This window comes from Channa argus, chromosome 13 (genome assembly GCF_033026475.1).
Source record: "Channa argus isolate prfri chromosome 13, Channa argus male v1.0, whole genome shotgun sequence".
NCBI lineage: Eukaryota > Metazoa > Chordata > Actinopteri > Anabantiformes > Channidae > Channa > Channa argus.
The window spans coordinates 7,132,425-7,157,355 of NC_090209.1; the positions used below are offsets into that span (position 1 = coordinate 7,132,425).

At 39.2% G+C, this 24,931-nt stretch overlaps 2 protein-coding genes across 4 annotated transcripts; one reads left to right on the forward strand and one right to left on the reverse strand.

The window, feature by feature from the left end:
* Window positions 1–50: 50 nt before the first annotated feature.
* On the forward strand, window positions 51–18,076 carry pm20d1.2 (peptidase M20 domain containing 1, tandem duplicate 2). 3 transcript variants are annotated; one of them, XM_067525869.1, is made up of 13 exons: window positions 51–346; window positions 497–583; window positions 1,675–1,910; window positions 2,014–2,100; window positions 2,183–2,316; window positions 2,478–2,597; window positions 2,717–2,792; window positions 2,888–2,949; window positions 3,036–3,114; window positions 3,195–3,266; window positions 3,359–3,524; window positions 3,618–3,717; window positions 17,942–18,076. In XM_067525869.1, exons 1-13 carry the CDS (start codon window positions 127–129, stop codon window positions 17,952–17,954), a joined length of 1,452 nt encoding a protein of 483 aa, XP_067381970.1. In that variant the 5' UTR covers window positions 51–126; the 3' UTR covers window positions 17,955–18,076. The 3 variants fall into 3 exon arrangements, with proteins under 3 accessions (XP_067381970.1, XP_067381969.1, XP_067381968.1); XM_067525868.1 differs by lacking the exon at window positions 17,942–18,076 and adding an exon at window positions 12,181–12,459; XM_067525867.1 differs by lacking the exon at window positions 17,942–18,076 and adding an exon at window positions 4,597–5,256 and having other exon boundaries at window positions 52–346.
* LOC137139099 (mucin-2-like) lies at window positions 13,089–24,851 on the reverse strand. The gene is made up of 13 exons (XM_067525857.1): window positions 21,796–24,851; window positions 21,113–21,155; window positions 20,131–20,162; window positions 19,895–19,921; window positions 19,586–19,790; window positions 19,438–19,494; window positions 19,037–19,202; window positions 18,811–18,935; window positions 18,594–18,717; window positions 18,322–18,504; window positions 18,115–18,231; window positions 17,886–18,018; window positions 13,089–17,698 (listed from the first exon to the last, which is right to left on the reverse strand). The coding sequence occupies exons 3-13, from the start codon at window positions 20,153–20,155 to the stop codon at window positions 13,785–13,787; spliced, it is 5,076 nt and encodes a 1,691-aa protein (XP_067381958.1). The 5' UTR covers window positions 20,156–20,162; window positions 21,113–21,155; window positions 21,796–24,851; the 3' UTR covers window positions 13,089–13,784.
* Between the last annotated feature and the right edge of the window lie 80 nt (window positions 24,852–24,931).

Below are 24,931 nucleotides of genomic sequence, written 5' to 3' on the forward strand. Positions count from 1 at the left end.
GGATTGTGAAAGGACACTGATAACACGTGTGATGAGACGCTGCCGGCAGGCGGCTCCAGTGTTACATCGTGATCTACTGAATTCAGCACATTCACACGGAACGAGTTCCGCTATCACAACAAAACAATGACAGACTCTGGGCCTAAATTAAGATTATTCAGGTGGATGAAGATTGTTATCAGTAGCGTCGTTGTTACAGTCTTACTGCTGTTTACTGCAGCATGTATCAGGACTCTTTCACTGGACGTAAATGTCGGACTTAAACTTGCTCACTGGGAAAAGACCAATAACATATCGCTTGTCATAGACCACCGTCAGCGAGAGGAGCTTCTAGCGAATTTTAAAGGTAACCTGGGTTCATTTTTAGACAACTAGCTGTTAACGTTCTTATATTATACAATTGGGTGGACAGCAGGTATTTAACGCTAATCGTTAGGTGAAACCAATGAAGAGAAACTTCCAGTAACAGACAGCGTATCTCTGTCTGTTCATCCAGAGGCGATCCGGATTCCCACAGTGTCCTTCTCTGAGACCGAGAGCAACACCACCGCTCTGCTTGAGTTTGGCCGTCTCCTCCGGAAAGGTAAAGTGGCCACTAAAAGATGTGGAGGGACTGATTATTCATAGAAAAGCTAACGCTAACTGCGAAGCTAGCGTTAGCTGCGTCTGTTTACAGTTTGCAGGGCTCCACGCACTCGCAAACAGGACGTAACGTTACCTGTTGAATCTAACTTTGACTTAAATGCAGTGAAGTGGCCTCTGAAGGACCCTATGAAGTCCCCTCTGAAGGACCCTTAGATCAGGACAAACGCAATAAACTGCCCCTTAGTGATCCGTGCTGAGATCTATTGTATTGTATTGTTTTGAGGCCAACTTTGTCGCTGCCGTTGTTGTGTATGTTGTGTTTTTTCTTCTCTAAGGAAATTCTAAACATCAAGATACATTTTTTCAAATAACAGACTGCTCATCAGCCGTCAAGTTACCAAATATATATCTAAATGCATGTCAAATGATAGGGCTATTAAAAAGCTTTAAACAGTGTGACAGTGTTTGTGTAAAACCATCCACACATTTATAAAATCTAGACTTTTCAATAAAATCACTGGAGTCAACAGTGTATAATACTCTTTTTAGAATAGTAAAACGAACACCTTCCATTCATTTCCCTTTCACTCTTGCAGTCTTCATCTTCATTTGTTTTGGGTCATAGTCTACCTCCAAAATCTGTGCACATCTTGCTTAGAAGTTCAGAAAACCTTCTGTTGTGGGGATGTGGCATTTTTATATTTTGAATCAAGGCAGATAATATTATCTGTAATTTAAGTACATTAGAAACCAGCTATATTATAGTATATATATTTTGTATTTTTACTTTGTAATAAAATAATTTTTTATCAGATTATGCCAATTAATTTATGGAATACTAAGATACTCAAATAACTTATGGCTGCAGCCATACGATAAGATTTTACCAATAGTTATTTGATAAATGAATTATTTAGGTTGTTTATAAATGTAAGTCAATTTACAAAGAGAAATATCAAAAAAAAAAAAAATCTAATAATTTTTCTTTTCCAGATTTTAGCACTCCACTAAAGCCTGTGCATTGTATTTCATTGATCATAATGTGGACGACAAGTGACTCTTTAAGTTTGTTCTGTTCTCTGGTACCAGCCTTCCCAACAGTTTTCTCTTCAAGTTTGGTTCAACATCAATATGTGGCCAACTATAGCCACCTGTTTTGGGTGCAAGGATCACAACCCAGGCTAGTGCCGTACCTGCTGCTGGCCCACATCGATGTGGTACCTGCCTCAGAGTCAGACGGTTGGGATGCCCCACCATTTTCTGCCAAGGAAATAGATGGCTTCATCTATGGCAGAGGAACCATTGACAACAAGAGCCCTGTAATGGTGAGAGAACGTGATCTTTTGGATACACACGCTGATAAATAGAATTGAGTTACATATTTATTTATTTTTTTGAGATTATACTGATATACTGTATTACTTCCAGAGCATCCTTCAGGCGCTGGAGTACTTGCTGAAAAAAGGCTATGCCCCACGCAGAGGATTTTACATCGGCCTCGGCCATGATGAAGAAGTACTTCAACCATTCACTAAAAAAATTACTTTAGCAATGAATGACTATTTTAAAGGAGTGCTTAAATATATATTTTTTTAAGATCCATGGTTACAAGGGGGCAGTGAACATAGCACATATACTGAAGAAGCGTGGTGATCAGCTGTCATTTGTACTGGACGAGGGCCTGGCTATACTTGACGGTGTCATCAGTGGTCTTGAGGGACCTGCTGCTCTGTAAGACTCTGTCATCAGCATCATCTTTACTCAGCGACTTTTTTATTGGTATAAAGTAAACGATTTGGCCAAGCCTATCATAACAACAGAACTTATAACAAATATTGCATGTCTTTATTAACGTTTGTAAAGAAATATGTCATTGACCACATGTTTTGCAGAATTGGGTTAAGTGAAAAGGGTTCTGCCACTATTAAGCTAAGTGTGACTATGGCCCCCGGTCATTCATCAATGCCTCCCCGTGAGACAAGTATTGGGGTCTTGGCCGCAGCGGTCAAAAGGTGAGAGGAACGTATGATTTATTCATTTTAGTTCCTATAGCTATGCTGTACTACATGTTCAACTGTGTAGGGCAAAAAACAAAATGTAAGGTTTTGACTGTGCACTGGAATTTCCTCAGACTAGAGGACAACCCTATGCCAAGGTTATTCGGTCATGGGCCTGAACGTGGAATCTTCGAACACCTGGCCCATAAGGTAAGGGGAGCCAGCTGCTTTGTGCAAGTACTATGTTCAAAAAGTATGTTTTACTGTACCTCTGGTTGTTTTGGTTATCTATTCTTTGACTTCAGTTCAGGCTCCCCTTGAAGTTTATAATGTCAAATTTGTGGCTCTTCTCCCCACTTCTGGGCAGGTAATTACATCTCTAATTTTATTTTGTATGTTTTCTTCTGACTGTGTGCTTTCAAGTAAATGTCATCACTGTCCCATGTGTCGCAGGATGCTGGAAAGACAACCAGAGACTAATGCTTTTGTAAGGACAACCACAGCTGTCACCATATTTAATGCAGGTGTTAAGGTAACTCACAGAAAATTAGATTGCATGCAGTTCGGCTTGACTTAAAAAATATATATTTTAAGTTCTTTCCTACTTTGTAGGTGAATGTCATTCCTTCCCTAGCAGAAGCTTATGTAAATCTACGAATCCACCCAGCACAGTCATTACAAGAGGTAGAGTCAGACATGTAATTTGTCTTTTTGAAAATCCCGGATTTCTCATTTTGAATATCTAAGTTCAGTAAGGCATGCTCTCCTCCATCTAGGTCGTGGATCTTGTGCATTCTACAGTGGGTGACCAGCGAGTGAAGATTGAACTCCTTGATGGATTTGACCCTCTGCCTGTCAGCTCTGCTGATGAAAAGTCCTTTGGCTTTCAGATCATTAAGAAAACTGTCCTGGACATGTTTCCTACAGTCACGGTGGCACCAGGTAGAGTCCAAATATAGATGAAATGGCCTAAATGTCACATTACTTAGGTCAAAACATTCCCAAAGCATGTTGATCTAATATTTTAATGTGCAGGTATCTGTATTGGGAACACAGACAGTCGTCACTTCAAAGACCTGGCCAGTGACATTTATCGCTTTGCTCCTGTCTGGTTTAAACCAGGTGATGCTCAGAGGTAAGAGTGTAGTAGAACTCTGCTATATATTACAATGAGTAAGTTGTTGTATCAAGTCACTTTAAAGGATAATTTTAAGCATTTTCATTTAGAGGATTAAATCAGCAATGAATTTCTTATAGTGATGTTTAGTCACTAATAGTCTGCAGCCTGGAACAGCTTACTCCTATGAACCCTAGACCCCCCTTGTTGTCCAAAAACAATACAAAATGTCACTGGGTGACCTTTTTCTTTTCATCCCAAATTGTGTGAACATATTTTAATCAAATGTTGATATTAGCATAACATTGCACAGCAGTGAAACAGTCAACTGCACATGCACGAGATCCCCAGCCAACCCATGGTGAGTCACATCAGCATGGACAGTATTTTGTTAAAAAAAAATAATAAAAAGTTGTTTACACCTCTTGGCATTAAGAAATATGTTGCCCAGTGGAGCAGTGTTGGTGAGCAGTGATGTAGAAAAGGTCTATGGCATAAATAAACATGTTAAACCAGGCTGGAGGTTGAAATTCATTGTTGGTTTTAGCACCTGGTGACTGTGGACAAGTTTAGAAAATAACAAAAACTATAAACTGCTTGCTGAGTAAACTGAAAAGCAAGTTCTTAAAGAGATTTCTACTGTGGTCACATGTTTACAGCACTACATTGTGCTGTAATGGTGTGATCTAGTTGGGCTGTTCAGATTTAAAGTCCCTGTTGAGCAAATATAGAAAGAGGAGCCTCACATACTGAACCAGCCTGTTGCCAAAAACTTTAATCTTTGCCAAGAAAAGGTCATTAAAGTGCAATCACAGTAAGAGGGAATCAATGAAAGAAAAGGATTTTTTTTCTAGACAGCATAAAAGAAAAGGTTTTGTTTTGGTTCTTTCTTTTTAGATTCCATGGCATCAATGAAAGAATTTCCAAAAGGAACTATGAGGAGCTTGTAGCATTTTACTTCAGTCTGATTCAGAACTGTGACATTCAGAAGCTTCCTGAGCCTCACAGCTCTGTCCATGATCTCTAATGAATGAGAAGCACCGGCCTGTGTTATTTGGTAGCACGAATAATTTGAAGAGGTTAATAATTTTGTAAGAGGATTCATGATAAACTGCTGTGACATCTACTTCAAATTATTCTAGTATGATTTTAGAAATTTACTAACTTACATATTTCTTGGCTGCTAATAATATTTTATTTGTGAAAATAATTGTTTTGCAGACATGTTAAAAAGATTCCACATTTTGGGAAAATTCTGAATTGTGATATTTAAAATGGACTTTTCTTGTTAAAACAAGCACAGTAGTTTAGGTAAACAGTGCAATAGTACCACTGCTTTGTTAAAGGAAGCATGATTGGTAACCGTGATTTGAATTGCCCTTAATATTTTTTTTGAAATATTTCCCTTGAGATATTGTTTTACAGTCAAACCGGATGGTGAAATATTAGGCTTGGTGTTATGTGATATACAGTATTTTCGAAAAATTAATTTTCAACAGTGATGACATTTGTGACTTAACTCAGAACTTGTGTTGTAATAAAAAACAATTAAACATTTTCAGACTTATGTCATATAAAATTTATCACACTCTCACAATTAACATAAGAGCTTGACCATAAAGTAAAACAAAATACATGTTTCTCCTTTATTGAGGAAGAAGTCATGGTGCAACATGACAGATAATATTTTACCTTCTTTTTTTTGGATAGGTAGGTGTATATATTGACTTTATAGAAAAAATGTAATTATTATTGATTGATCATCATTTACAGCCAGTCACAGCATTTCCCGGTATCTCCGTTGACTAGACCACAAGGGGGCACTTGTGTTATACTAGTTGACCTGAGACAAGTTGGCACTGCCAGCTCACAGCTTCTTTGTGAAGTTTGCATGTTCTGCCTGTGCTTGCATGGGTTTCTTCAGGGTACTCTGGTTTCCTCCCACGGTCCAAAGACATGCATGTTATGATAATTGGTGACTCTAAACTGCCTGTAGGTGTGAATGTGTTAAAATCAGCACAATAATTGTTATGCTGAATTTCTGTACAACCCATTGTTTAGTAAAGAACTATTAAGACATTGTTTTTTTTTAGAAATGTGACCTCAGTGACAGAACCAGACAAGTTAATGTGGGCTGGCACACATTTTTGGCAGGGTAGAATGGAATTGCCATATCTGGGTTTTGGTCATGTATTGATGATTAAATCACACTCATGGTACCGGGAATAGACAACTTAAACATGCTATTTTACTGTGTATTTCTACAAGGGAATTGGTATGAACAGAGAATTAAACATGGGGGTTAAGCAGGAGCTGCAGCAGGATCTCCCTGTCTATTTTCTCACCTTTTGTCAGTCCACTTTTAAAAATTCGGTTTTAACTTGCCCCCTTGACATCACTCATCGCTGTGGGATGTTGCAAAGTCTGCCAGATGAAAATTAAATTCTTACATTGTAGTAGCTTAAATTGGGTAACCTCACTTATCAGTAAATCTAGGTTTATCATGTATTTCTATAACCTTTTATTCTCGCCGTTTGGTTAATCAGATCTGGCAAAAATAAAATGATTGTAAGAGTAAAGGTTTTATTTTCTTTTTTATATTAATCTGAATTACTTGTGCTTCATCAACACTACTGAGGTGACCTTGAACAACACCTGAACATCATTCTCCTCCTGTCCATGACGATAATATCAATGGTAGAAATAACTTAAAGAGAAGTCTTCCTAATAAATATAGAAATGTTGTTTGTGAATTAGATTAACAGTTACCACAGTGAATGAGCTGGTGGATTTGAAAAGAATTCAAATGAATGCCTGGGGGGTTAAATAGGTTCTGTTGTTAGTGTTATGCAGTACCAAGACTGTGCTGGTGTTGTGATTTGATTTTAAAACATTTTATTTACGTTAGCAAAGTTTTAACATTCCTAAAGTAGCTACAAGTAGTCTTAAATCCTAATAACTAAGGTGGGGTGCCATGAAATCTGGTTCAGACATCCATATTCCCCCAGGTTTTGTTCTGATGATCCTGTGATCCAGTGACTTGCAATGTGAACACTATCATACATAGTCTGATTAACAATACAACCATCAAATGTAAAAAATATAGAAAAGGGCAAAGGATATGGTGAAGCTCCCACCTATCACTCTACCCACAGTGTCTAAATGTTTGGATGAACTGAAGCCACAGAAGTAGAACTCGTTTGGCAAACATTACCAGTCATATGAGCCAAGTGCAGCATTGTAAATTCGCACGTCATTGTTACAGTCCAGTGCTCTCAGTAAAGCTTTTGCTTGGATCACTCTTTGTTTGTTTGTTTGTTTGTTTGAATCTCAGATCAGACAGTACCAGGCCTGATTGGTTTCTGTATACGTAATCAATTAAGGATTAATTAATTGTTTTTTAAGTGAAACAAAACTGCTAGAAGCTTGATGAGTAACATAACTGTTAAAAAGGCCCAGGTCCAACCCCTCCATACAATATGTGGTGTTTAGTGAGCAGGTTCAATACTTTGATGACTTGTGAAATGTAATTTAATGAAGTGAAGGAAAAAAAAGGTTTAGACTGTCTCTCTACTGCTCTGTTCAGTTCAGACAGTTCAGTGGGTGTAGCAGTGAAATAGAGTGGGGTCAGCCAGTGCAGTATTAGAATTTCCAAATGCTGTTTAATTGTTTTTTGACAACAGGAAAAACTTGAGCTTATTTTAGGCCCTTTTGACTGTTTTGGATTCATATTCTGTCCAATACTATGCTACCAAGCTGTTGAGACTTCTGTTTTTTAACTGGTTCTTTAACTCTTTTACAAGGGTTACGGTATGTCACTGTGTGTCAGAGCACTACTCTATGAAACATTAAACTAAATATAAAATACAACAAAATGACACGGACAAACAACACAGTTGTTCATATATTTGTTTTTAAATACAGTAATTTCACTTTGCCAGCTGTAAATCCTGAGTAGCCACTGTTGAACTATATATCTGTACCTTTCCTGTGTCTGTGAAAGGTTTTGTACTTAACATTTTTAACTACCGGGACAAATTCAATTCACTAACCAAATACTTGTTACATGTTTTCCGAGTCAACCTTTCATCTGAACGCTAAACATTGACATATCAAAAAATACAAAGATGTCCCTTTCAAAACTGTGTTTACTGATGATCTTGATCTATAGTAATAAAATATTCAAGTTACAACCATGAATTTCAAGTCTTAAATGCTCATTGTACTCACTCTGATCAGCTTTAGTGCCCAGTTACCAACACATTTCCAGTAAAGATAAAGCTAACTAGAGTTCCATGTTTCAATAAAAATAAGGTTGTGTTAGGTAAGTTAAGACTTCCGCAAAGGATCAGCACATGTATCTTTGCTCATCGCTCCTCACATATAGCTCTTGATCTTGAAGAGACATGAAACACCACAATTTAAACAAATATTTACTGATAATTTGTGTTCTGGCAGTGACAAGCTCCAAGTAATTGTCACGTTATCGTATGGAATGAAATGAGTACATAGGTGTGTTCTTGAATTGTTAAAGTGCACATTTTCAAACCTTAAAAATGTAAATTGTGGCTGGCTACGCAGAAAAACGGTAATGCCCAAGAGTCTTGGAAAAAACTGACACACACCACCATAGCAGCCCTTACTACTGCTATTTTTAATCACAGCTAAAACCCATAGTGACAACGTCATTAACTACAAAAGTGGTCATCAACTTCGGTTCACGAGTGCCCTATACTGTTTATTTTCCAGCCATCCCTGCCCAACCTACTGCTTACAGCTTCTGATTGACTGAACAAACCTGATCCAGGTAATACGCACTAGGCTGGGCAGAGATTGCTGGAAAACCAGTAGGACTTGATTAGAATATTAGAAAAATTATAAACTTCACCTGATGATGGCACTAGATAAAAAGTCACTGGATCACAGGATCTTCAGTACAAAAAATGAAGGGAATATGGATGCCTCAACCAGATTTCATGGCACCCCACCTTAGTTATTAGGATTTAAGACTACTTTTAGCTACTTTAGGAATGTTAAAACTTTGCTAAAGTACATAAAATGTTAAAAAATTGCTTTTTTTGTGAGCGTTTTTTTTCTGGATGCCATCAATAGAGGTTCACTGGATAGAAAAATCCATCTGTCTAATTTGTTCAGCCACTGAAACACCAGTTTCTACAGATAATTCTTGCAGCAAGTCTGAGGCACTTTTGGTAAAGTTATGTAATAATTATTTTTGTACAGTGGCCACTGCACTTTTGTCTAAATGCAATAGATTAATCTAGTTATCTAGTTAAAAAAATGTTATAGCCTAAAGCCCACTAAGGCAAATGGGTATTTGACTGAATATGAACAAATTGTTTTACTATTCTCATACTTTATGTGTGTAATGACTGTATTTGTGTAACTTGTTCTCAGGTCTATTTTGTAAAAGAGAAATTGGCAGGTAGATTTAAACCAGGCAGGCATCGCTAACCACTTCATCACTGTGCTATAATGAGAATCATTCAACTTTTATTTCTTTCCTTCTTTTTTTGGCTACATCATTAGCGACCCTGAACTCACGGGATGAGCTGAAAGGACAAAAAAATAAATAAAGATAAAAAACCTAGAGGCCCAGAAGACCTCTCTTAATCCAAAGGTGTCCAGGCTACTATGACTCCTGCTACCTGCAGTGTTGCAGTAGATTTATTGGGATCTTTGATATAAGTGGGTGTGCAGAATGTTGAACAAACGTACATTGCTCTTTGTCCTATGGTGTCCTTCGGTCCTTCAATCCAGTTCAGCCCATGAAATCTATAATCTCAGTTCTTTGACAGCAAAACCTGTGAAATGTTTTCTGTTTTGCAATGTGAACACTATCATACATAGTGTGATTAACAATACAAGCATCAAATGTTAAGAATATAGAAAGGGCAAAAGATATGGTGAAGCTACCACCTATCACTCTACCCACAGTGTCTAAATCTTTGAAAGAACTGAAGCCACAGAAGTAGAACTCGTTTGGCAAACATTACCAGTCAAATGAGCCAAGTGCAGCATTCACACGTCTTTGTTACAGTCCAGTGCTCTCAGTAAAGCTTTTGCTTGGATCACTCTTTGTTTGTTTGTTTGAATCTCAGATCAGACAGTACCAGGCCTGATTGGTTTCTGTATACGTAATCCATTAAGGATTCATTAATTGTTTTTTAAGTGAAACAAAACTGCTATAAGCCTGATGATTAACATAACTGTTAAAAAGGCCCAGGTGCAACCCCTCCATACAATATGTGGTGTTTAGTGAGCAGGTTCAATACTTTGATGACTTGTGAAATGTAATTTAATGAAGTGAAGGAAAAAAAAGGTTTAGACTGTCTCTCTACTGCTCTGTTCAGTTCAGACAGTTCAGTGGGTGTAGCAGTGAAATAGGGTGGGGTCAGTCAGTGCAGTATTAGAATTTCCAAATGCTGTCTAATTGTTTTTTGACAACAGGAAAAACTTGAGCTTATTTTAGGCCCTTTTGACAGTTTTGGATTCATATTCTGTCCCATACTATGCTACCAAACTGTTGAGACTTCTGTTTTTTAACAGGTTCTTTAACTCTTTTACAAGGGTTACGGTATGTCACTGTGTGTCAGAGCACTACTCTATGAAACATTAAACTAAATATAAAATACAACAAAATGACACGGACAAGCAACACAGTTGTTCATATATTTGTTTTTAAATACAGTAATTTCACTTTGCCAGCTGTAAATCCTGAGTAGCCAGTGTTGAACTATATACACTATATTGCCAAAAGTATTCGCTCACCTGCCTTTAGACCCATATGAACTTTAGTGACGTCCCATTCTTAATCCATAGGGTTTGATATGACGTCGGCCCACCCTTTGCAGCTATAACAGCTTCAACTCTTCTGGGAAGGCTTTCCAAGAGGTTTAGGAGTGTGTTTATGAAATACATAATACACTGTGCTCGCAGTCTTTGCTCTAATTCATCCCAAAGGTTTTCTATCGGGTTGAGGTCAGGACTCTGTCCAGGCCAGTCAAGTTCTTCCACACCAAACTCACTCATCCATGTCTTAATGGACTTTGCTTTGTGCACCTGAATTCATTTATTTGGATGGGTGAGCGAATACTTTTGGCAATATAGTGTATCTGTACCTTTCCTGTGTCTGTGAAAGGTTACCGATTGCACTTAACATTTTTTAAGAACTACTGGGACAAATTCAGCTCAATAACCCAATACTTGTTAAATGTTTTTCCGAGTCAACCTTTGGTCTGAACGCTAAACATCGACATAGCAAAAAATGTAAACATGTCCCTTTCAAAACTGTGTTTACTGATGATCCTGATGTATAGTATTAAAATATTCAAGTTACAACCATGAATTTCAAGTCTTATATGCTCATTTTACTCTCTGCTTTACTTACATCTGGATTAATCACTCATCAGAGGGCCCTACTTTTCATTGGCAGTTGCTAAGAGACGTCCTGAAATGAACAAATATGTGTAACATGATGTCACGGTGTGATGTATAGGATTGTTACATTGTTCGAATTGTAACACAGTAAATGCACAAAACAAGGCTGGAACTCGTGGAAATAACCAACAGCAGCCTCATCATGTGGAGCATGTGTAATTATATAGTGGTTGAAAGTAAACCAACAAGGACACACCTTCAGCCTCACTAACAAAGAAGGTGATTATTGGCATAATTAACAACCTCTTCATCACATAACACACAGCCCAAAACGAAGCTGTAAAAATCCACGTAAACGGCACACACACCCATCTGTGTAAGAAACATACCTGCCACCTTGTGATTAATACTCTGAAATGACAAACTGAACCGAACAATACTATGACACAGCAATGGCTGAAATAAAATGCAAGTACTGTCTTCCTAAATGGATGAGTACTGTACTGCTGATTTACCTGAGTGAGCTAAAGTCATCAGCTTACTGATTACTCTGTAGCTTGTGTTTACAGTGGCTCACAAAGCAATGGCATGAAGCAAAGAGGGACTTTTTTTGTGTACTTTCAACAGCAATGAAAATTAAATTGCTGTACATGAGACAAATAATTACAAATAGGTATAAAAGAAACATAAAAGATATATGTTGGTTTATACAAATATATTTGTGGCAAAACTATGTGAAGCTCTAACATTATTATTGTTTAATTTGAAGGTAATGATAATCAGGTGTCAATCTGGGAGGCCCAGAGAAAACCTTTAGAGCAAAGCGTGACAAGGATCCCCAGGGAAACAAAAGGCCTCTTATGCAATGGCTAATATCACTGCTCATTCATGGGTCCACTATCCGGAGAACACTACACATAAACAATGTGCATGAGTTGCAAGTAGGAAGCCAGTACTCTTCAAAAAGAACACTGCTTCCCACATACATTTTGCTTCTGTAAAATGAAACCTTTTCAAGTCACAATTGCAGGATAGGTCAAAAACCCATCCACACAAACTTTGTGCCTTTTTCTTTTTACACAGAGATCCCCACAAGTCATTTTCTGCAATTCCATGAGAAGCCTCAAGTAAGAGTGATGGACCAAGACCATCTAAGTCTCATGTATCTCATGGATGTAACAAGCGTTTTATCATTTGCTTCATGACATCTAGACTGTTTAGAACAATTTATCCAAGGAATTTAAAGCATGTACTGGAAAAAACCCAAAACAGTATATCATAAGTTTATTATTATCTGTGTATTAATGCAAAAGCAACTGTAACTGTTGTAGGTGGTGGAAGGGGAGCTCTTTTTAGCAATTTTGTGTATCATTGCAAATCAGCTGATTGTCTTCATTAATTTGGTTTGCATAAATTTCAAAAATAATAAGAAATATTGTCACTGGTGCTCTAAGTAATTATCAAAATAGTTGACAATGAATTTATTTATTTATTGTAGATGTGTGACAGCCACACTGATCATGTCTACACCTCTTTGTCTCTCTCTTTCTCTGTTATACACACACACACACACACACACACACACACATAATTATGTTTATTGAAACACTACTGTATAATTTCTAGGACCTAACCCTAAAATCTATTCTTAACCGTAAAGTGGCCCCTTGAAGTTGTGAAGACCGTCCAAAATGTGTTCACTTTCCAAAAATGTCCTCACTCTGCCTGGAAAATACTTTTTTGGTCAGTAAGTAGCAGGTGCAAAAACACACACGTGTTTTTAGCCCCACAACTGAGAAAGTTCCATTCAAATGTAGTAACCTTGAAGCATTTTTTTTTTGGCTACCTGGATATCTGTTGATAAAGACAACCCCACATGGGGTATCCAAAGTAATTTCATGCTGCTGAACTTAATTTCTGTTTCGGGGAACGGAGCTAAACCTGCCTCTGTCCTTTAAAATATTTGCCAACAATCATGGAACAAAAAAACATGTGTTCAATTTAATTTATTATTCATTGTTATTGATTTATTTAATAATATCTACATATTAGTGTTTATAAGTATTAGGCTTAAAATATATCTCAGCATGGGTCATCATGTAAATCCAATCGATAACACAGTGGCTAAATATAAAGGCACAAGAACGCCGCTATATATAGTAACCTTAAAAATAACGAAGGCATGTAAGATGAAAAAAAAAAAGACCATTTAAGTGAAACTGTATAGTTATAGCTACAATTAACACACAACAGGACAACAATTGTCAGTTCAAATACAAGTAGTTTATACTACATCTTGATAAATTAAATAATAAATAATAATGTGTACTGACATGAAAAGGAAAACATTTCTCAAACATTTAACAAAAATGTTGATTGACTGATTTAACAATTTTAATGCTGGCATAAATGTTTGGATTAGTGAGTCCACAAAACAGCATATAAGAACATTATTCACCTGTTTTCATAGATAACAAAGTTAAAAAAGGAAAGAAATATTAACACTTAGACTTAGCCAGTGAAATTATACTAGTACCAGTCCCAAGCTTGGTAGAAATTGGAGATGGTTGCATCAGAAAGGGCATCTGGTGTAAAAAAAATGTGCCAAATCAACATGCGATCCAATGATCTGTTGCTGTGGCATCCCTGAACTTATGGTATAAGCCAAAAGAGAAAGAAAAGTGACATTATACATATGCAGTTGTTAATGGCCAGTCACAGCAATTGCAAGTGTCTTTATAAACTAAACCTGATTGGCATATTTGAGGGTATGTAATCTGGTTGGAACATCTATAATACGTAGTTGGATCATTGGGGTTGCTATAATCCCCATTACTTTTTCCTTTACAAAACGTTAGAGAAATTCCACTAGTTGTACTTGGAATTGCGGTTGTATTAGCTGTGGTTGAAGCTGTGGGAGTCGTAGTTGTAGTAGTAGGAGTCGTAGTTGTGGTAGTAGTGGGAGCCGGGGTTGTGGTAGTTGCAGTTGTAGTACTGGTGGTGGTGGTTGGGGTTGTAGTAGTGGGAGCTGTAGTTGTAGTAGTAGGAGTTGTAGTTGTGGTAGTAGTGGTAGCTGGGGTTGTGGTAGTTGCAGTTGTAGTACTGGGGGTGGTGGTTGGGGTTGTAGTAGTAGGAGTTGTAGTTGTGGTAGTAGTGGTAGCTGGGGTTGTGGTAGTTGCAGTTGTAGTACTGGTAGTGGTGGTTGGTGTTGTAGTTGTGGGAGTTGTAGTTTTGGTAGTAGTGGTAGCTGGGGTTGTGGTAGTTGCAGTTGTAGTGCTGGTGGTGGTGGTTGGAGTTGTAGTAGTGGGAGTTGTAGTTGTGGTAGTAGTGGTAGCTGGGGTTGTGGTAGTTGCAGTTGAAGTACTGAGGGTGGTGGTTGGGGTTGTAGTAGTAGGAGTTGTAGTTGTGGTAGTAGTGGTAGCTGGGGTTGTGGTAGTTGCAGTTGTAGTACTGGGGGTGGTGGTTGGGGTTGTAGTAGTGGGAGTTGTAGTTGTGGTTGTGGGAATTGTGGTTGTTGTAGTGGGGGTTGTTGTTTTGATAGCAAAAGTGGTTGTAGCAGCTGTAGGGGTTGTAGTTTTAGTAGTGGGAGCTACAGTTGTGGTAGTAGGAGTTGTAGTTGGAGCTGTGGTAGTTGCTGGAGCTGCGGTTGTAGCTGTGGTAGAGGGACTTGAGGCGGTAACAGTGGTAGCTGGAGTGGTAGTTGCTGGAGCTGCGGTTTTAGCTGTGGTAGAGGGACTTGAGGTGGTAACAGTTGGAGCTGGAGTGGTAGTTGCTGGAGCTGTGGTAGAGGGTCTTGAGGTGGTAACAGTTGGAGCTGGAGTGGTAGTTGCTGGAGCTGTGGTAGAGGGACTTGAGGTGGTAACAGTGGTAGCTGGAGTGGTAGTTGCTGGAGCTGTGGTTGTAGCTGTGGTAGAGGGACCTGAGGGGGTAGCAGTTGGAGCTGGAGTGGTAGTTGCTGGAGCTGCGGTTGTAGCTGTGGTAGAGTGACCTGAGGGGGTAGCAGTTGGAGCTGGAGTGGTAGTTGCTGGAGCTGTGGTTGTAGCTGTGGTAGAGGGACCTGAGGGGGTAGCAGTTGGAGCTGGAGTGGTAGTTGCTGGAGCTGTGGTAGAGGGTCTTGAGGTGGTAACAGTTGGAGCTGGAGTGGTAGTTGCTGGAGCTGTGGTAGAGGGTCTTGAGGTGGTAACAGTTGGAGTTGGAGTGGTAGTTGCTGGAGCTGTGGTAGAGGGACTTGAGGTGGTAACAGTGTTAGCTGGAGTGGTAGTTGCTGGAGCTGCGGTTGTAGCTGTGGTAGAGGGACCTGAGGGGGTAGCAGTTGGAGCTGGAGTGGTAGGTACTGGAGCTGCGGTTGTAGCTGTGGTGGAGGGACCTGAGGGGGTAGCAGTTGGAGCTGGAGTGGTAGTTGCTGGAGCTGCGGTTGTAGCTGTGGTAGAGGGACCTGAGGGGGTAGCAGTGGCAGCTGGAGTGGTAGTTCCTGGAGCTGCGGTTGTAGCTGTGGTGGAGGGACCTGAGGGGGTAGCAGTTGGAGCTGGAGTGGTAGTTGCTGGAGCTGCGGTTGTAGCTGTGGTAGAGGGACCTGAGGGGGTAGCAGTTGGAGCTGGAGTGGTAGTTGCTGGAGCTGCGGTTGTAGCTGTGGTGGAGGGACCTGAGGGGGTAGCAGTTGGAGCTGGAGTGGTAGTTGCTGGAGCTGTGGTAGAGGGTCTTGAGGTGGTAACAGTTGGAGCTGGAGTGGTAGTTGCTGGAGCTGTGGTAGAGGGACTTGAGGTGGTAACAGTGGTAGCTGGAGTGGTAGTTGCTGGAGCTGTGGTTGTAGCTGTGGTAGAGGGACCTGAGGGGGTAGCAGTTGGAGCTGGAGTGGTAGTTGCTGGAGCTGTGGTTGTAGCTGTGGTAGAGGGACCTGAGGGGGTAGCAGTTGGAGCTGGAGTGGTAGTTGCTGGAGCTGTGGTAGAGGGTCTTGAGGTGGTAACAGTTGGAGCTGGAGTGGTAGTTGCTGGAGCTGTGGTAGAGGGTCTTGAGGTGGTAACAGTTGGAGCTGGAGTGGTAGTTGCTGGAGCTGTGGTTGTAGCTGTGGTGGAGGGACCTGAGGGGGTAGCAGTTGGAGCTGGAGTGGTAGTTGCTGGAGCTGCGGTTGTAGCTGTGGTAGAGGGACCTGAGGGGGTAGCAGTGGCAGCTGGAGTGGTAGTTCCTGGAGCTGCGGTTGTAGCTGTGGTGGAGGGAGCTGAGGGGGTAGCAGTTGGAGTTGGAGTGGTAGTTGCTGGAGCTGTGGTTGTAGCTGTGGTAGAGGGACCTGAGGGGGTAGCAGTTGGAGCTGGAGTGGTAGTTGCTGGAGCTGCGGTTGTAGCTGTGGTAGAGGGACCTGAGGGGGTAGCAGTTGGAGCTGGAGTGGTAGTTGCTGGAGCTGTGGTAGAGGGTCTTGAGGTGGTAACAGTTGGAGCTGGAGTGGTAGTTGCTGGAGCTGTGGTTGTAGCTGTGGTAGAGGGACTTGAGGTGGTAACAGTGGTAGCTGGAGTGGTAGTTGCTGGAGCTGCGGTTGTAGCTGTGGTAGAGGGACCTGAGGGGGTAGCAGTTGGAGCTGGAGTGGTAGTTGCTGGAGCTGTGGTAGAGGGTCTTGAGGTGGTAACAGTTGGAGCTGGAGTGGTAGTTGCTGGAGCTGTGGTTGTAGCTGTGGTAGAGGGACCTGAGGGGGTAGCAGTGGCAGCTGGAGTGGTAGTTCCTGGAGCTGCGGTTGTAGCTGTGGTGGAGGGAGCTGAGGGGGTAGCAGTTGGAGTTGGAGTGGTAGTTGCTGGAGCTGTGGTTGTAGCTGTGGTAGAGGGACCTGAGGGGGTAGCAGTTGGAGCTGGAGTGGTAGTTGCTGGAGCTGCGGTTGTAGCTGTGGTAGAGGGACCTGAGGGGGTAGCAGTTGGAGCTGGAGTGGTAGTTGCTGGAGCTGTGGTAGAGGGTCTTGAGGTGGTAACAGTTGGAGCTGGAGTGGTAGTTGCTGGAGCTGTGGTTGTAGCTGTGGTAGAGGGACTTGAGGTGGTAACAGTGGTAGCTGGAGTGGTAGTTGCTGGAGCTGCGGTTGTAGCTGTGGTGGAGGGACCTGAGGGGGTAACAGTGGGAGCTGGAGTGGTAGTTGCTGGAGCTGCGGTTTTAGCTGTGGTAGATGGACTTGGGGTGGCAACAGTGGTAGCTGGAGTGGTAGTTGCTGGAACTGCGGTTTTAGTTGTGGTAGATGTACCTGAGGGGGTAACAGTGGGAGCTGGAGTGGTAGTTGCTGGAGCTGCGGTTGTAGCTGTGGTAGAGGGACCTGAGAGGGTAACAGTGGGAGGTGCCGTAGTTGAAGGTGCTGATGAGGCAGCAGAAGTTGGATTAGTGACCGAAGTTGTGGTGACAGAAGATGGTGAAGAGGTTGTAGTGGTTATTGGGTTATTGGTATTAGGAGTTGTAGGTATAGTAATAGGAGTTGTAGTACTAATAGTATTGGTGGGAGTGATGCTTGTAGCAATTGAAGGAGTTGTGATTGTGGTTATGGTAGTTGTGGTAAAGGGTGCTGAATTTGAAATAGTGGGAGTGGTAGTTGCTGAAGTTGTGTTTGCAGTAGTTGTGATGGTAACACCTGGAAAACCTGAAAAATAATTTAAATTTTTTAAAACAAATAATTGTTCCTGTAATCTATTTGATCATCACTATTTAGATTTCTAAACATAAAGGGTTCACAGTTTTCATCTTCATTATGCATAAAAAGAAGTAAATATTTTACTCTGATGGCATTTAGCCAATTAAACAATACATCAAATGTGTACTTTGGTTACCTGGAACTAGGAGATCATGCAGGTGGCTGATGAACGAGTTGTTTCCTTTATTACAGAATGTTCCTCTGAAATCATCCAGATCCACAGACCAGACGAAGGCTCCCCCAAAATTACTTGTTTGCAGGTAACTGACCTGAGAGGAGCAAGAAATAAACACATCTACATAGTGGCAAAATATCTTTTTGAACAGATTTGTTCGCAAACAATCATGGAATTATTAGATCATTACCTTAGTATCAAGGCTGTTTAGGTTATCAAATCCAACCCATTGATTTTCTGTGACGGTATAAGGAACTTTCTGATCAGGTATCAATTTGATTGAAGCCCCTTCAGTATAGAGGCAAGTCTGAAATGTCACATTCAGAGCCATTTGTCAGATCAAATTCACCAAACAATTTGTATGAGTAGACTTGTGATATAAAATACATCTTCATACCTCATAATATGCCCAGAATCCTTCTCTACCAGTGTAGCAGCCTTCTTCACCAGGACCACTGGCTGGAGCTCCAACACCAGTGGCTGCAGATGAGAGGGTGAAAGCCCACCCATATGCTGCTAGGCCCAAGTTTAGCTTTTGTGCAGGTGCTCCCTGATTCTGCCAGTACTGCATGGCATAGTCCTAAAGTGTGTGGGAAACAACAGACAGTTAGGATCAGGGTACATCGTGACCAGGCAGTTAAATATGAGCTGATGAATCCGGGCACTTGCAGTGTTTGAGTAGATTTTGTCTCCTGTGTCTTGTGATCCCTGGTATAAGGGGCTGTGATGTCCTGTGACACTTTCCCAGGGGCCATGGAAGTCAAATGTCAGCACATTAATGAAATCCAAGTATCTGAGAAAACACAGAGATTTTGTTAATCACAATATGGTTACATCCATTTGTGGTGGTTTAATGTCAACAGTTACATCAAATAATTATTATTACGTGGCAATCTGTGCGACTTCATAACCAGCATCAATGATTTTTTTCTCCGCAGAGACACTTGCAGTGACCAGTAATCTATCCTTTTTAGTTTGTGTTGCTTCATTCACAAATGCTTGATTGAGCTCCTGTACAAAACAGTCAAGAGTGAAATGTTATATTGTCATATGTGACATTTTCAGTATATTCGCATTTCTGACGGTGCCATTAGAGAAATTTAGTATCTGACCTTGCACAGTGATGTAAATCTCTGCTTGTCCTCTGGTTGGCTTCCTGCACTTCCAGGAAACCTCCAGTCCAGGTTGATCCCATCAAACTCATAGGTTCTTAGTAGTTTGATTGTAGACTGGGTGAACATTGTTATGTTTTCTTGTGATGACGCCATCACACTGAATCTGTTGAAAATTTGAAGAAGACAGTGCCATACACTTAAATATACATTTTAGTTGCTGACATACTAGGGTACAATAATATATTGACGTATATTTGCATGCATCATCCATTGCATGCAAAAAATAAAAAAGGAAAATGCTGTACGAATGGACAAAGCTTCAAAATCATGAAGATAGCAGGATGTGTGGCTTAAACTATGGCACAAAAAGGCTTTAAATGTAAATGTGTGTAACTCACTTCTGTTTGTTAAATGTCATGCCACCAACTGCCAGCAGTGTTTTGAGCTGTGGATTTCTGTGGAGGGAATAAAGTTGGGTAAATACTTTACACAAGTGGAAATTCAACATAATTTTCACTAAACATAATGTATTAGATAAGGTCTGACCTTGCTTTGAGTCCATTGAAGGACTTATAGCTTTGCAGGTCAGCTGTGTTAGTAGGGACCAGCTCATTCACATCGTTAATGCTGGAAAATGCAAAGATCAGGTGGGTGCACTGGTTCGGATCGATATTTGTAATTAGAAACTTTCCGTCTTCTGCCCTATTTTGTGCCAAGTTGTTATAGTAGCACACCAGGTTAAGGGATGAGGCTGAAACATGGAAAAAATATTTCGTTGGTTCAATTTGTTTTTTTAGATATTAAATTCCTTGTTTCTGCCAGTTATAATTAATAATGCATGTGTGAAAGCCTTACCCAAGCTGGCGATGATCAAACAGAGACCTTCAAAGTGAAAGAATTAGTCAGCATTAGGATTAACAGAATCTTTAAAGTTCAGTCTACCCAAATAAAAAATCAAATAAAAATATTTTGGAGGTTATTTTCATCACATCTGGATGGTGAACCATAACCCCTTTAAGTAAAGGCTACATGGCAAAAGTGTGAAAATGTGTGTAAACAAATTAGCCTCTAAGGAAGCATGAGTGTCTTACCTGCAGTCACAATTAGCCTGCACATGTTGTTACTATGGGGTAAACATAAATAGAAGATATAGAACATTTTATTTAATATATAGTAGAAACATGATTTTGACATGAGAATTTAGAAAACTCCACAGCTTTCATTAATTTCAGCACATTAACTAAGCTATGGTAGTTATGCTAGTTCTTGCCTGTTGTTCATGTTTAAACCTCTTTTTCTAAAAAAAAAACTTTTTAATAAATATTAAACTTTGATATGTAACTTTGGTTACATTCGTAGGAATATCTTCCAAAATGTTTCAGAATGTGAAGGGCTACTACTAGTGACTTAATACCAGAAGTCAACAACAAAAAACACTATGTCCGTTTATTGTTCTTGGAATGCAGGTCAATTTCATGTTCTGTATAAATGTACTGGATGCTCACAGTTGACACTAGCTGCTGGATCTAACTCAAAAAGGACAGCAAAATCATTTTGATGCCAGTTTTTTTTTTTTTTTTTTGCAGTTCAGATGTAGGCCATAACCAATGGTGTTTTCATAGGTATTATTATAGATAATTACTCGGGTTGTGCTTGCTGCAGCATCAATTAAAAGAAGAATGAATGTTCCGTCACAGGAATTCAACCTTTATAGTCTGAGGTACAATGGTGATGTCCTTCATATATGTATTGTAACACTACTGTTTTTATTGGATGGGTGGTTAGTGCTGCCGACTCACAGCTAGAAAGTTTGGGGTTCACATCCAGGCCAACTGCAGCCTTCGTACAGCTCAAAGACATGCAATTTTGGTTAGTTGCTGACTCTAAATTGCCTGTAGGTGTGAATGTGAGTCTGAATGGTTGTCTGCCTGTGTATATCCCACTGTGTTGGCCCTGAGCGTAGAGACCTGTCCAGTGTTCACCCAATGACAGCTGGGTTAAGCTCCAGCCCCACCGTGACCCTACACAGGATAAGTGGTTGCAGATAATGGATGGATGGATATTTTCACTTACCTTTATGTGGTTAATAGCATAAAAAGCAGTTATCAAACTGCACCTGAAAATATTTCAGAAGAAACAATCTGACTTTATTAAAAGACATAATGAAAACTTTCAAAGGAATTGATGTGATTTTAAAAAATGAAACTACGTCATAATTTAGAGAAAAATGTAACATTACAACTATTAAGTGCCAAAAGTACAGGGAGTGGAAAATTAATTACTGATGTATAAATGTTGGTATGAACTAGAGGACATGAAGAAGAACTAGTTTGGCAAACACGTATGCCAGCTTTTGCATTGTAAATTAATGTCAGTTTTGGTTACAGCTCTGTACTATCACTATGTGAATATGAGATTTTACATTTCATGTTGTGTGTTTTAATGCCTGAAGGTCTGATCATACAGCACCAGGTCTAAACTGAAGTAGACAGGTGATTTACTCTATACTTATGATCGATCAATTTGTTAATTTGACAAAATACTTAAAGCTTGGCTTTAAACTGGATGAAACAATCAGCTGTTATCACATACAAAATAGGATCCCAACATGTAAAAAACACATATCATTGCAAACTTACAAGAAAACCAAGTACATATGGTGAATAAGCAGACTAATGTAATTAGAAATAACCTAAAAACAATTTCTGTGAAAAACAAATCAATGACAATGCAGTTAAATTAACAAAGATACTCACAAAGATGAAGGTGATGGAAGGTGATGGATTTACGGTGTCTGTACTCTGACTGATGATAACTGGCAGACGTTGAGCTGTTAAATTGACAGTTGATAGGGCGGAACTCTATAATTCAATTGGGTGTGGATACTTAATTGAGCATTGGAATGTCCAAGCAGGGAGAAACAGGGAGGTTCCTGTACTTCATACCGGTCCTTTTAGACCTGGAATTCATATTGTATTCATTTAATTGAGTTAAATCTGAGGTAGGCCTGATTTACTGCTGCAAACAACACCAGGGAATAACTTTTTCTTTCTAAACCATTTAAGCAATATTTGAGTATTTTAAAGACGAAGATTAACTAAATAGAAACTTATTTTTCTATAAACACGTCTGTAAAACATTTTGAAACTTTACTTTCTGGCTTAACCTGAATTATGTAGAAGGGTTATATTATAAGGTCCACTTGTATGAGCCACATTAATAAAAAGATACACAGAGAAACACCAAATCTCAAGATATAGTAAGCTGTTACCAGTTGCTTAGAGCTTTCCAAAATAATGCATATGATATGACGCAGTACAGTACAGTACGTCACATGACACTAATTGTTCAAGACAATGAATGCAGAAAAGGCTGGAGTCGGTGAAAATAGGCACCAGCAGTATGTAATTACACAGTTGGTATAAATACACCAGCAAGAACACACTGTCACAAAAGGTTATTCAATGACGAAGAAGGCAATTACTGACAAAACATGACACAAGGCTTGTCCTACATACTAAGAAACAACCATGCATAAAGCCCACACCTAGTTCTCATAGACACTCCTACCCACTGTACCTTCTTGTAAATATTATTCTCATGGACAAATATTACAGAACAGTATTGCAAATATACAATCTAATGAAATGCAGTTATTGTGTCCCTGTTTAAAACTGTTTTTGTTCTGCTTTAATTGAGTGGGCAGTTAGCTCTAGCTCTCGCTCTACTTTCCATATTCAACAAGTTATAAAGACTGTAATAAGCTGTTAATGCAGAGTTCTAGCCTGTTAATCAGTCTTACTGATGTCTTCCAGTACTCACTTAAAACCACAGAGAGCGACATGCAGTTCAAATTAGGATTTATGTACTGATTGACCTACATGAACTCCCACCCCGGACTCCAGGAAATGACCTGAAGCAGCTGATTCTCCCACACTTCCCCTCAGCTCGTTTGAAGCTCTAACTAAGCATTTATCAGCTTTTTACCCAGATCTGCGGCGTTTCAAGGCAAGGCCCCTGGAGCCCTATACGCTTGACAGCAGTGGTGATCATTCTGGGTTAGCATTTTGGCCTTTTTATTACTACAGGCTGAAGATTGTGGCAGGGAAAAAGTTTGAAGTTCAGTGTCTGCATTTACATGCTCTTTAACACATATGCTGTACATTTGCGTTCAGGAATCAGCTAATATTTTTTTAATTGACAACATAAATGTAAACATTTTATATATTCCAGTTAATACTACTTAAAATGTCAACTTTTTATTGTCAGAGCAAAATAGTTGCATTGACTTAAAGTCTTTTGGTGATTTAAAAAAAGAATTTACTCAACATGTTAAATAACAAAACTAGCACATAGTGGTTTTATTGTCATGGTTTCACAATAATAAGAATCAACATGAAGATTAATGTTGATTTCTAGGAAAGATGACAATCGGCCATTATTGCTGTTATATCTTGCGATAATTATCTTATCTCAGGAAAACAAAGTTTGTTTTCTCATGATAACAAGATAATGTTTCTCGTTATCTCGAGACAACAACCTCGTGTTCTTGAGAAAATGAGAAAATTCAACAGCATCCAAATGTCATCCAAACATCTAACACCTCATTCTTCGAAGTTTGTTCAGTAACACATAATTTTGCAATAGTTCAACAATGAATATAGGCTACTTCATGTTCAACATGACATGTGTTTACATTTTACTATAGTGATTAAACTTATTAGACTACTTTGATAAACGGCACTTGACTGAATCCTTACAAAATGTTTCCAAACCACTACAAAAAAATTAAATAAAAAAAAAAACCACACACCTCAACAAATATTACAAAGGAGCGGGTTACTGAGGCTTGTTTATCCCATTCCTTTAGACCCCTCATTCTTCATAGTCTGTCACTAATTCATGTTTTATTCTGAAAATGCTTTGCAGCAGTTTTTATGGTGTGATTTTACAGCATGAGAAAATAGAAGACTAATAAAGCATTAGATTAATAATAAACAATACTTATTTGTGGATTCAGAGAGTTACTTTCTCAGCTCTCACAGTTAGGGAACCTTTAAAATATATGCTGCCTCAAGAAAAAAAATTCTGATGAACAAATTTGATTTTGTTTGACTTGATGTAAAATTTTTAAGACTTTTTAACATTGTATAGGATTAATTCATCTATAATATCAACAGATCATGTTAAAGTAACTACTAATATACCCTACACATGAAAGTGCAATAAACAAATACACAACAGGTAAAAACAATGAGAGTTTTGTCATAAGTGACTTTGGTCTTAGTGATTTTTCTAATGGAGAATAGTTCAAGTTTGAATACAGTAACTGTCTTGTTCTTCAAACATGTTAGGCAAAAGTACCTTTGTCCCTGTGCCCTTCATCTAAATTCAAACATTTCTTTCAGTTGTGTTTCCTCTATGGCCCTTTAGGCAGCTTGTTACCTGAACACATTGCTTTGAAGAGTTGTATATTGGATTCACACATTGAACACAGTTGAACCCTTTGACTTCTATAAAGAACTCAAAACTGAACAAACAACACTGAACAAAATGGAAAAATTTTGTTAGCTTTTAATGTATGAATTTAATATTAATGAATCATTTGTTATTTTATAATTTTGTGCTAAACATTATAGTTTAGTAATATTGTATTAAGTACTATTCATTAGACTCACAATACTGCAAGCCGGATCTGGATAAGCAGAAGAGAGTAGAGGAATAGATATAATGCAATATGATATATAAAAACGTACAGAGTGCAACGGCTGCATCATCTTGTGAAACAAATCTAGTGATTCACCTACTAAATATTAAAGAGTCAGAGTACACCCATAATAAAGGTTCCAGAAGAATTCCATCAATGACATACAATATATGCAACAGCAATAT

What these genes read in the sequence shown, in the direction of transcription:
- pm20d1.2 (XM_067525867.1), top strand. Translation starts at nt 127, where the DNA reads ATGACAGACTCTGGGCCTAAATTAAGATTATTCAGGTGGATGAAGATT. An exon ending in CTTGAGGGACCTGCTGCTCT is followed by an intron (nt 2,317 to 2,477) that starts GTAAGACTCTGT and finishes CATGTTTTGCAG; the next exon opens with AATTGGGTTAAGTGAAAAGG. An exon ending in CAGCACAGTCATTACAAGAG is followed by an intron (nt 3,267 to 3,358) that starts GTAGAGTCAGAC and finishes TCCTCCATCTAG; the next exon opens with GTCGTGGATCTTGTGCATTC.
- LOC137139099 (XM_067525857.1), bottom strand. Translation starts at nt 20,155, where the DNA reads ATGTGCAGGCTAATTGTGACTGCAG. An exon ending in CAGGCTAATTGTGACTGCAG is followed by an intron (nt 19,922 to 20,130) that starts GTAAGACACTCA and finishes TTCACTTTGAAG; the next exon opens with GTCTCTGTTTGATCATCGCC. An exon ending in GATTTACATCACTGTGCAAG is followed by an intron (nt 18,936 to 19,036) that starts GTCAGATACTAA and finishes TGTTTTGTACAG; the next exon opens with GAGCTCAATCAAGCATTTGT.